Here is a 12,525-nt window from a genome sequence, read left to right on the forward strand (position 1 = left end):
GCATGGCTGTGATCCAGAAAACGTTTTATTTACAAACACCCAAATTTGAATTTGAATTTTCACCTCATGATACTTTTTATACAGACTTTATCAGCCATTTTCTAAGCACTTCCCACTAGATGTACTATTTCTTATTGCATGCCTGGCTGGTTCTTCTATATTGAGGATAATAAGGAAGGAAAAAAAAACCCTATCATTACATTGCAGAAAGGAAAAATAAGGAAATAATTGAAATCCTGTAATTTTATAGGTAGCTTTGTAGCAAATTGTTAAGGAGACTAAATATGTATCTTGAAAACTTTTTCTTGTCAACATTATTACCTTTCCTTCTCCTATCTTCCTTAGGCCAGATAGCAGCAAATGAAGCCCTCAAGAAGGATTTAGAAGGTGTCATCAGTGGTTTGCAGGAATACTTGGGGAGTGTCAAAGGTCAGGCTACTCAGTCCCAGAATGAGTGCAGGAAGCTACAGAATGAGAAAGAGGTGTTGCTGCAGAGATTGACCGAAGTTGAGCAGGAAAGAAACCAACTGGAAATCGTCGCCCTGGATGCAGAAAACATGAGAAAGGTATGAGTGGTCTCCTCTTGCCTGTTTCCCTCAGCCACAGATTTAGAGGATACCCTAAGTCGATGAGCAATGATGCAGTTGTAAGTGGTGAGAAGTATTAGTAGCTGTTTGGTAGGCAAAGTAGTTCTTTGCCTACTGCTTTTATATTTGCTTATGAAAATTATGCTTGTTCATGTACTTTTATTTGATTATTTCCTATTCCATTATATATACATAAATCTGATTATTCATTCTTAAGGGACATGTAGGTAGTATATCATGCTGTTACGGTGCTGTGAGTCGCTTCTTGGTACAAGTTTGGGTCATGGGACTGTCTTCAGTAGTGAACTCTGCTTCAGAGAGAGGGTGAATTCTCCAGGCTTTAGGTATTGTCAACTTCCTATCCAGAATATTCTACTGATTTCTGCCCCTGCACTCGTGATAATATGTGGGCTGCCCTACCCCGTTCTTCCCAGCACCTTATTTTTTAAGCTTTTATTTTAAAATAATTTCAAACTTAGAAGAGAATGTTAAGAATAGTACAAGTAACTCACGTATGAGGAGGCTCCAAAATGTTTGTAGAAAAATGATAATTTTCCATGAATGTTTGATGTGTCACCCAGATTTGCCAAGTGACATTTTGCTGTATTTGTTTTATTGCCCTCTTAAATAATTTTACATGGTTTTTATATTTCCTGAACCATTTGAAAATTAGTGGCAGGCCATTGCCTCTATAAATAGTTCAGTTTTCAACATTGATACAAAACAATTAGCAAATTCAAGAACTATAACATTCTGTCACTGTCAAATTCACATTTGCCAATCTGTTGAGTTTGAAATGGTCTTTTCCCCCGTCTTTATATTATACATTTTTTATCTGTATGGAAAGTTGGAAGACTATTTGAGTGAACATCCATGTGCCCTCCAGTTTACCAGAACCTTCTTCTCCAGTTCCTCGTCTTACAATAGGGTTGATCATAGCTTGCATGGCACAGTTCCTGTGTTGATTCACTGACACCATGAATGTAAAAACAATGTCCAAAATTAGCTCTACCATTTTACTTTTCCTCTGTTTTGTCCTTCCAGTTTCCTTCCTGTATATGTAGACTCATTTAAAGAATCACAGACCAGTTCCGTGGTGGTGTAGTGGGCTCGGCGTTAGGCTACTAACCTCAAGGTTCTTACCAGTTTGACTCCACCAGTTGCTCGAGGGAGAAAGATGAGACTTTCTCCTCTCTTAAAGATTTACAGCCTCGGAAACACTAGGGAATAGTTTGACTCTGTCTTATCCTCATGAGTTGAAATTGACTCCATGGAAGTGGTTAAAATATATATATATTTTAATCACTTAAGAGGTTGGTAGCTTTCTGGTTTTCCCAATTATATTTAATCAGGACTTTGCTTCCCAAGCTAGATATGCTTGGTCTGAGGCTTGAACAGATAGCTAATGAACACTCTCTGCCAGGCCAGCAGTGGTTGACAGTGCTCAAGTTACTCATCATGACTTGCAGGTGCTCAGGTAGGCCCATGGGTTCCATGGGTAAGCATACTCTGAATTCTTCCAGGAGCTTGCAGAGCTGGAAACTGCCCTCCAGGAGCAGCATGAGGAGAATGTGTCTCTGCAGCAGACCCAGGGAGATCTTAGTGCCTATGAGGCGGAGCTAGAGGCTCAACTAAGAATGAGGGATGCTGAAGCCAGCCAGCTCAAGGAAGAGCTGGAAAGACTAACAAGACTTAACCAGGTAAGAAGCAGAGAGCCATCTCAAAACCGAAGTATTTTTAAGATAACAGGCCTTATTTCCAGTTATATCTTAATTTAAGATCGAATGCATTTATTTCATAACATATGGAGTGCTGGTGAGGCAAATGGTGAAGCTGAGCTGCTCATTGAAGTGTTCGTAGTCTGAATGCACCCAGAAGAAGCTCCATTGGAGAAAGATTGGCAATCTGCTTCTCTAAAGGTTATAGCCAAGAAACCCCTATGGGGCAGTATTCTGCTCTGTCACATTACTGGGAGTTGAAATTCGTTAGATGATAGCAGCAAACGGAGAAGAGGGTAAGGGCCTCATTTTTGGAGTCAGATATTCTGAGTTCAAATACTTACCCTCAGTGAACTTGAGCAGGTCACTTCATGGCTCCAAGCCCGTTTCTCCTTGATAAATGAGTTTTGGTAAGGTTCAGTGAGTTAATAATGGCTATGAAAACACTTAGCAGTTCAATAAATCATACTTGTTTGTAGATCAGCTTTAAAGGATGTTTTTTAAGTTGATGTTAAAATTTATTTTGATGTATCTATTATGATTGTATTATCCACTGACATAAATGATACTTGTAAATTAGGAAAATAGTTATTCATATAGTAGTAGTTATTGATTGATTACAGAGGGCCAGGTGCTGTGGATGCTAGAGGGAACAATATACTAATAGTTACACTATCCTTGTGGAGCTGATAATCCTGTAGATAAAAGCTACCGAAAAACTGGAAGATGAGCATTTTACACCAAGAGGCAAAGAGAAAGCGCATAGTACATTTCAGACATTGAAAGGACGGCTCCAGTATGGCAGTGTGTCAGTCTGGATAGACTAGAAAAACAAACCCATTGACACTCATATGTGTTTAATAAAGAGCTTTATATACAAGAGTAATTGAATATTGAGAAAACATCCCAGCTTAGTCGAGATCAAGTCCAAATAAGTCCAATATTAGCCCATATGTCTGATACCAATCTATAAAGTTCTCTTCAGACTCACGAAACACATGCAATGACGCCGAATGCAGGAAGATCACAGGCCAGTGGGTGGGAAATCTTGTGGATCCAGTGGTGTTGTAGGTAGTTCAGCACTGACAGGGGTCTCCACATGGCTTCTCCATCACCCAGGGCTTCATCAGGGTAGGTCCATGTGGCTTCTCCTCAGGGATGTCTTGCAGGGAGTCGGCCTTGTCAGTCGAGGGTCTCCAAGGGAGTGAGCAGAGAGAGTCTCCTGCCTCCAAGGAGGAAATGCCAGAGTTCCCAGAATCCTCAGGAGAAGGCCATGGCCACACAGAGACCTCATTGGCTATATCCTGATTGACAGGCTAGACTCCACCCCTACACTTGATCTTCAAATTGACACCAGATTAACTACCACAGGCAGGAGCAAGGAGAGCGGGGAAAGAGGATGAGAGAGAATGGCCAGAGAGGTGGGCATTGGATAGACCTGAGTGACTATTAAGGTTATGTTACAGATTCTGTTTTTCAGCTGTAGAGGAAGGTGTGAAGTAGGGAAATGGCATGATCAAATTTGTATTTTTGAAGATGACTGACTGTGGTTGCCTAGTGGAGAATGGATTGGAGAGGAGCAGGATTGGAGCTAGGACGGTCTACTTAGAAGACTGTACAGTGTTACAAATGAAAGGTGATAAAAGCTCAACCAGGGTGGCAGTGGTGGCAATGGCGAAAAGTGAGCAGGGTCAGAAGGTTGAGTAAGGAGGTAGGACTGCCAGGACTGAGGAAGTCAGGGATGATTTTCAGGTTTCTGGCTTGAATACCTGGATGGATGGTTAGCAGTTCCATTAACTAAAACCAAGAACAATGGTTGGAGGGTAGATTTGGCTGAAATTTACTCTAGGCACCAATGAAGGCATCCCAAAAGAACTCAACTGTAGGGAGCTCAGGAGAGAGAGTTTGGCAAGGATAAGGATTTGGGTGTCATGCGCATACAGAGGAGAAGTTTAACCATGATCATTGAGAGATCATCCAAGCAGAGTATATAGAGTGAAAGAAGAGACCTAGCATAGAGCTCTTAGAAACAAGATTATTTAAATGAGAGGATAGAGGAGAAGGTGCCTACAAAGGAGACCAAGAGAAGGAGCAAAATCAGGTAAATGTAGTTTTTGATGCCAACAGAAGAGATTATTTTAAAGAGAAAATGGGCAGGGTCAGGTGTTCTTGAATGTTCTCTCGGGATGAGGACCATGATGCACCCGTTGTCCTTAGTGGTATAGACTAATGAGTGCAGTGTCTATGGAGTAGTAGGGATGGAAGCCAGTTTAGAATGGTAAAGGATTGGAGCCAGGTTTGACCTGGAAATGCAGAAAGGAGGCCAATAACTTGAAATAAATGCAATTGAAAGAGAATTTCAATTAAGAGGAAAGGGACATGTTTATAGACAGAAAAAAATAGTTAAAAGGAAAAGGTTGAAGGAACAAGACATAGAATAATTAATAGCACAAGATCCTGAGAAGACAGAGAGGAACAGAATTAGAGTTCACATGGAAAGGTGAACCTTGGACCACAAGGACAATTCCTTCATTGTAGGAGGAGAGAAAAGGAAAGGAGGAAGGAGGACGAGGGCAGGTGAAAGCCCAGGACTTCCAGGACTGAGAGTAGGTAGCATAATAGAGTTTTCCTCTTGGTCCCAGCTCTGCACATCTCTGTTGGGTTAAGTCTATGCATTGAAATACCTTGGGAAGCTGGAAATGGGTGTTCCTGAGCTCCAGAGAGTCTGATTCATTAAGTCTGAGGTAGGGTCCAGGCATCTTCCTTTTTGATAAAGTACCAGGCGATTTTGAGGTAGGTACTAGAAGACCACACTCTGAACAATAGTGGTTTAAGGAAAAGGAGAGCAGTAATTATTGTTTGGATCACTAGCAGGTTTTAAAGGTGTGTCGTTTATATATCCCAGGGCTCCACTCTGAAGATTCTGAGTTGGGGTGTCAAAAGTGACTTAATTTTGATAACTTGCTTCTCATTGCATAGTAATAATTAAAGGGGGCATGTGAGAAAAAAAAATCTTGTTTCTTTTTACCTGGAAGTACAAGAAAAGCTGAGCTACTATAAAACTTTCACAAGAGATTATATTTACGTGTAAATTGATTGATACCTTTTAAGATAGTAAATCATTGCTCTTGTCCAACTTCACATTACTGCTTCCTATTGTACTAGCTACAACAATCAGCCCTTCAGGCAGAACTTGAGAAGGAAAGGCAAGCCCTGGAGACTGCCCTCGGAAAAGCTCAGCTTTCAGAAGAACAGGAGCAAGAAAACAATGCGCTCTGCACACAACTCAGACAGCTACAGGTAGAGGGGTTTCATGACTGTATGTAGGGCACCTGGTGTCTTTCTCAACCTTTCTCTTAATTGCCTGCTCTAACATGTAGTAAATAACCGGAGTAATTAGACAGAAGAGCACTCTGGGTGGAGCTGCCCTATCGCATATATCTCCTGTGAGTCTACCATTCTAGGAGGAAAAGCATGTGTGTTTTATGATGGTGCAACATGGTGGGAAAAGTGTCGACAGTGTGCAAAGCAGCGAGGGAGAGTGGGGCATGACATTCCCAGGTGCTATGGATACAAAAGATGCCTGTCTGAGGCAGCTGGACAGGAGTTGAGCAAGCATTTCTGTTGACATATTGCACTATTAATATCTATTCATCTTGAAATTGGGGGTCAGAGTGAGAGCACAACTTGGAGCTTGCTCGCTCCCAGGTGCTGGTTACCCTCACTTCACCTCTGATACAGAGTAGTACTGTGAAAATTCATGTACCAAAAGCAATCCATGTACTGGTATTTTTCTTTGAACTTTTCATTGTGATTCAGGTGAAAGTTTACAGAGCAAATTGGTTTTCCATTGAACAATGAATACAGATTTTCTTAGTGTGCAATCCTGACAATGTAAAATAGCTCTTCCTACTTGCTTCTTGTATTTGCAGTTTCTATTTCTCCTACTTTTACCTGCCTTCTGAGTTTTATGATTGTTGTAAGAAGCATACCTCCCAAGTGATGTTATTCACTAGTGTGCACGCCTGCCTGTGGTTTGACTGCAAGTTGAATCATGGGGGTGAGATTTGTTCCAGGGTTGAAGAGCGGTGTTTTTGTTTTGTTTTGGGAGTGGGGGAGTGTTCACATCAGTTATCCTGGCATTTTTATGACTGCATTTTGTTCCACATTTGTCTTCCACTCTATCTAAGACATCCTATTGTGATTCCCGTCAGAGCAGTCAGTAGTGGTAGTAGGGCACCATCTAGTTCTTCTGGTGCTGGGCTCAAGGAGGCTGTAATTCATGTGGTCCACTAATCCTATGGACTAATTGTTTCCTTGTCTTTGATTTATGTTTTTCACCCTTCTTTGCTCCAGATAGGGAAAGACCAATAGTTGTGCTGTAGATGACCACTTCAGAGCTTTAGGATTCTAGTCACTACTCACCAAAATAGAAGATAGAGCTTTGTTTTTGAGACCTGTGTTATGCTAATTGACCTTGGTGTCTCCAGAGAATGTAGTCCTGAGCTTCAGACCCAGGGACTTATTCCTTCGAGGTATTTAGGTACGGCTAAGAAATTTTCATAGCTTCCCTTCGTGTGCTCCATATGCATGGATATAGTTGTAGCACATGTAAATTATATATATATGCATCTGCTGCCAAACCTGTATATAGTTGTGGGTATAGTCCTGTTGTTTTTGTGGGTATAGTCCCTTTAGCCTTCCCAGCCTTGTTTAGCTTGGTATCCACTAGTAGATTATTGTCATTACTGTTACTGCCATATTGGGTGTGTATATGGTAGTATTTACCTTTGTTGCCTTTCATTATTGTACATTTTTCTCCCAGTGGCTTACTTTGTCTTAATCATTTTGTGCTTAACCACCCCCTTCTTGGATATTGCTTTTCTCTCATACAAGTTATTTTGTGCCCACATTCTAGTTATTGATTTACCCTTCTTCCCCTGCCCACCTTTGGTAACTATGTTTCTTTGTGGGAGACCAGCCTCCCCACAACTGAATTGGGGCCAAGGGGGTGGTTGTGTAATTGAAGGGTAAATTAAAGGAAAAATAGACAAGGCGTGCAAGGCCTCACCTCTTTCATGGTGACTGGAACCAGGATGAAGCTGTAATATATTCCCTCATGAGCTTATAGAATCTCAGGCATGCAAGCCATGGCAAGCACATATGTAACAGAAAGGGGTTGTATTAGAGGCATACATGTAAATTTTTTTTGGTTTTTTTTAAAAATCATTTTATTAGGGGCTCATACAACTTTTTTTTTTTTTTGCTCATACAACTCTTATCACAATCCACACACACATCAATTGTGTAAAGCGCATTTGTACATTTCATTGCCCTCGTCATTCTCAAAACATTTTCTCTCCACTTAAGCCCCTGGCATCAGGTCCTCATTTTTCCCTTCCCTCCCTGCTCCCGCTTCCCTCATGAGCCCTTGATAATTTATAAATTGTTATTTTGTCATATCTTGCCCTGTCCGACGTCTCCCTTCACCCACTTTTCGGTTGTCCGTCCCCCAGGGAGGAGGTCACATATTGTTCCTTGCAATCGGTTCCCTCTTTCCTATCCACTCTCCCTCTACCCTCCCTGTATCACCACTCACACCGCTGGTCCTGCAGGGATCATCCGCCCTGGATTCCCTGTATTTCCAGTTCCTATCTGTACCAGTGTACATCCTCTGGTCTAGCCAGACATACACGTAAATTAAGCTAGGCGTATACACACAATAGGAAGGGAGGTACTAGAGCAGTGGTTCTCAACCTTCCTAATGCCATGACCCTTTAATACAGTTCCTCGCGTTGTGGTGACCCTCCAACCATAAAATTATTTTTGTTGCTACTTCATAGCTGTAATTTTGCTACTGTTATGAATCGGGTGACTCCTGTGAAAGGGTCATTCGACTCACAAAGGGGTCGCGACCCACAGGTTGACAACCGCTGTACTAGAGGCATACATGTGACAGAAAGGTACATACATAGCAAGATGGGAAGATTCTATAGTCAAGATGGCAGCCTAACCTTGGTCGTCTCTGAGCTGGCTTGACCTTAAGTTCCCTTGAACTTTTCTCCAGGGGAACAGTCTATGATCCTGAACAGAAGGGAATAACAATTTGAAGGCCTATTAGGGTGGAATGGTCTGACTGCTTTTGATGACAGAAAACCTTTAGGCAGATAGCCTTCAAGCAGTTAACCTTCAAGAGTGTAGTAAGCAACCATGCCTTCCAAGTAGCACCTTAAAATTGTCATTATTTCGGGGGTGGGGGAATGCCGTCGGGAATAACTTAGGAGAGTGTGACTGGGACACATCTCCACCCCATGAAAATGAAGGCCTCACGCGAGGCCACAGCCCCAGCCTCCCAGAATTATTCTTTAAAAAAAAAATTTTTTTTTTAGACTTCTTAACATATGAGCCGAATACATTCTACTCTTACCGGTTCTCGGTCTCCAACATTTCTTTTTGTGTGTAAATCTTATCTTGATTTTTTTTTTTTTGTCCAGTAGTGGGCTCATATATTTGTCCTTTTATGATTGACTCATTTCACTTGGCATAATGCCCTTTAGGTTCATCCATATTATGAGATGTGTGTGTATATTTGTTTTTCCATCCTTCTAATGAGAAGGGGTTCTTTTGTTTATTTTGTGACTTTTATTTCTTATTTATCAAGTAGTGGGATTGCTGAAGCATATGGTATTTCTCTTCCATTTAAAAAAATTAAATAAATCATTTTGTGCGGGCTCTTACATATAACAAACCATACATCGATTATCTCAAGCGGACATGTACAATTATTGGCATCAACAATTTCTATACACAAGCAACTGTGTCTAGCAAGGCCAGACTTCAGAATTCCAAAAATAAACAACCTTATCAAGGTGATGGAGAGGGGTCAAACTAGAGACCCAGAGGCCATCTGTGGATAATTGGACATCCTCATGCAGAGGGGCTGCACAGAGGAGAAAATGCATCCAGGGGGCAGTTTAGCACTGACGAAATACACAACGCCCCTCTAGTTCTTTAATCCTTCCTCCCCCCACTTTTATGGTCTCAGTCCAATCTCGCAATTCCCTCTAGCCTGTGTACAGACAGTGGCACAGGTGAGAGCTTTCAATATACGGAATTCAGGAGAGACAAACCCCCTCAGAAACAGTAAAGGGAGCAACAATTCCAGGAGAATGGGGGAAAGGAAGGGGCGGAAAGTAGGGAAGGAAGGGGGAATGGATAGCAATGATGGATGGCAATAACTCCCCTTGGGAAGAATGTCAGGATAGTAGGGGAAGGGATAGAATGGGCGGTGTAAGGTATGTATAAATAATAACAATACATAATATGTTAAGCGCTCGCCAGGGTGACAGGGTTGGGGAGGGAGGGATGAAAAGGAGAAGCTGATATCTTTTCAATTTTTGAAGGAAGCATCATACCATTTCCCGCTGAGGTTACACCATTTTTCAGCCCCACTAACAGTGTATATGGGTTTGAATCGCTTCACCTTTGCCAGGATTTGCTTTCTGGCTGTGTTTTGTTTGTTTGCTTTAAACTTTGTTGTTAATGGTGGGGTAAGATGAGATGATAGCTCATTGTTTCTTTGATTCACATATCTCTAATGGCTAATGATCTGGAACATTCATGTCTTGTGAAATGTCTGTTCACGTCTACTGCCCTTTTTATTTTTTTAGTATATGTGCTGCCGAAGCAATCACTACTGCCCATATTTAAATGGTTTTCAGTGATACCTTTTCTTTTTCTAAGCTGCAGATTTGTCACCAAACTGAACTAAAATACTCAATTGTCAGCAGGCCTCCAGTGTGCCTGGGTCCCGTGTGACCCTGTGACTCCTACAACATAGTGCTTGTAATAACACTTTGAAACGGGTTGAGGCCTTGCTCTAGACAGTGATTCTCAACTTTCCTAATGCCGGGACCCTTTAATACAGTTCCTCATGTTGTGGTGACACCCCCCACCCCAACCATAACTGTAATTTTGCTACTGTTATGAATCGTAATGTAAATATCTGATATGTAGGATGTATTGTTACCAATTGAACATAATTAAAGCATAGTGATTAATCACAAAACTATATAATTATATATTGTGAAATATTTGTGTTTTCCATTGGTCTTAGGTGACCCCTGTGAAAGGGTTGTTCGACCCTCAAAGGGGTCTTGACCCACAGATTGAGAACCGCTTCTCTGTACCATCTTCAGAGCAAGGTTATAGACGTTTTAGATATCTGGAAATAAAAACAAACTGCCAGATCGGTGCATTTTTCTTCCACTGAAATATCTTCATAATTTTCCAGGAATTAAGTAGATTGCATGTTCCAGGAGAATTTTAAAATTCCAAGCAGTTTGCTCAATCCCCTTCTCAGACAGAATGTGATTAAAAATGCAATCATTTTATATTAGCCAGCATTTTCTCTGGCAGGATATTTTAATGGCTATTGTCATGATCCTCTGTCCAACAAACTGCCGGAGAAGCAGGTGGGTGATATTTTCCAGACAATTAAACTTCCTTAAAGAGTACAGGTGGCAGAACAAATAAGTCCCTGATCAGCCCTCAGGTGTCCAAGCTGTGAGGTGAAGATCCTGGCTGGCAGGCTGGACTGGTAACTACTAATCTTGATCTGAAATCAGAGAGCAGCTTGCAGATAGTTTGGAGGAAGGCTTCCAAAGAGCCAGGTGGGATTTGTGACAAATAACACCGAGTCCGTTCAGATTATTCCCCTCCTCTCCTAACACCTTGAATATTTTCCCCTCAAAAGTTTAGGGAAATATATTAACTTGACATTTAATTTTTACCATTTGTGTATTTCTCTATTATTGTATGAATTGTGCATATATTACTTTTCATTAGATTGCGTTTCTTTTTATTTTGGAATCTTAAAATAAGATAGCTTTATGAGCCCCCTTCTTACCTAACTTAAACATTTATCAGCATTCTGCCATTGTTGTTTCATTGAGTCCTCTTTTTTTCCTGTAATATTTTTAAAAACTCATGACTCTTTTACACTTGTAGTTATCTCAGTAATATATCTCACAGTAAAAGGACTAACATATTCTTCCTGGGCCTTCTCAGCGAAGGTGGAAACTGAAATTCGCCTTCCAGACTGTTGGTCTGTGTTGTGAGATGACCTTAGTGAGAACTCGGTCTTTGGTTACTTGGCCTACAAACTTCCTGCAATAGAGTGCAAGTTTAACACTGTCCATTTATCTTTGCCAGAAACCAAACCCATTCACATTGGCTCAAGAAAGCAGGTGGCTTGCTAAGAACTGGAGCTGCTCTCTATATTTTAGGAGCTACATGAGTTTCATTTCTCCTTCATCTTTAGGCCCAGGCATGCACTGATGTCTCTCTGCAGGTGCAGCATGCACTGCAGTTTGCTGTACTGAATCTTGCTTTCCATTTTGGGCAAGAAGAACTTGTTTTAGGGCCAGTCAGTAGGTGGTGTCACCTGTGAGTGGGATTGGATGTAGCATAAAGAAGGATGCCTTCAGGCACTGGGCAGGGGCATTTTGGAGAAGAGGGCTCCAGATCAGACAGGCAGTTAAACACATGTTAACCACATGCCACCTTCTCATTTTTAACAGTGCAATGATGAATTTGAATTAAGTTAATCACTTGGGTAGATTACAGTTTTAACTGTATAATGCTATAGTTTAGGGAAATTTTAGCATTTTTGGAAAGAGGCACTGTCGAAATTTATTCCTGTGGTCTAGATATGTTCACCAGCTACTTAGTAGTGAAAATATGCTGCCATATAACAAACTCTGCTCCAGAGAATGAGAAAGTTTCCTAGAAGCTTCATTATTGGATATTCCATTTTTCAGTTGGTTAGCAGATTGAGCTGATTATTATGAAAAAGTGTTGTGTTTTCATTTGAATTATGGACATTCTCAATCATGTACAAAAACTAGAGAAACTACTGTAGGGAAACCTTCACCAGCTTGGGTGGGACGCATCACTCAGCTTCCGCAATGACTGACACAGGGCCAATCCTACTTCATTATAAGCTTTCCATGTCCCATCCCTCACAGCTGAATGATTTTGAAATAAATCCCAGACATTTTATGTATAAATAGTATGCTATTGTATGTATCTTAAAAATAACAATAAAGGCTTCAAAAATCATACAATAATATTGTTGCCCCTCTACATGATAATGACTCCATCATAGTTGCTCTGCGTTGGAATGGTCTTGATGGCAATAGGTGTTAATATTATCAAAT

The 12,525-nt window shown here is 41.0% G+C and overlaps 1 protein-coding gene across 3 annotated transcripts in view; it reads left to right on the top strand.

The window, feature by feature from the left end:
- The window catches only part of CNTRL (centriolin), a 90,930-nt gene that overhangs the window by 36,930 nt on the left and 41,475 nt on the right, over positions 1–12,525 (top strand). For all 3 annotated transcript variants that reach the window (XM_045296551.1, XM_045296552.1, XM_045296553.1), the window contains 3 exons: positions 346–566; positions 2,111–2,287; positions 5,471–5,605. In XM_045296551.1, coding sequence (XP_045152486.1) covers positions 346–566; positions 2,111–2,287; positions 5,471–5,605 — 533 coding nt within the window. The remainder of the gene's footprint in view (positions 1–345; positions 567–2,110; positions 2,288–5,470; positions 5,606–12,525) is intronic.

The sequence above is a fragment of the Echinops telfairi genome, unplaced genomic scaffold (genome assembly GCF_000313985.2).
Source record: "Echinops telfairi isolate 266 unplaced genomic scaffold, ASM31398v2 ScPeMD7_7410;HRSCAF=8448, whole genome shotgun sequence".
Lineage (NCBI taxonomy): Eukaryota > Metazoa > Chordata > Mammalia > Afrosoricida > Tenrecidae > Echinops > Echinops telfairi.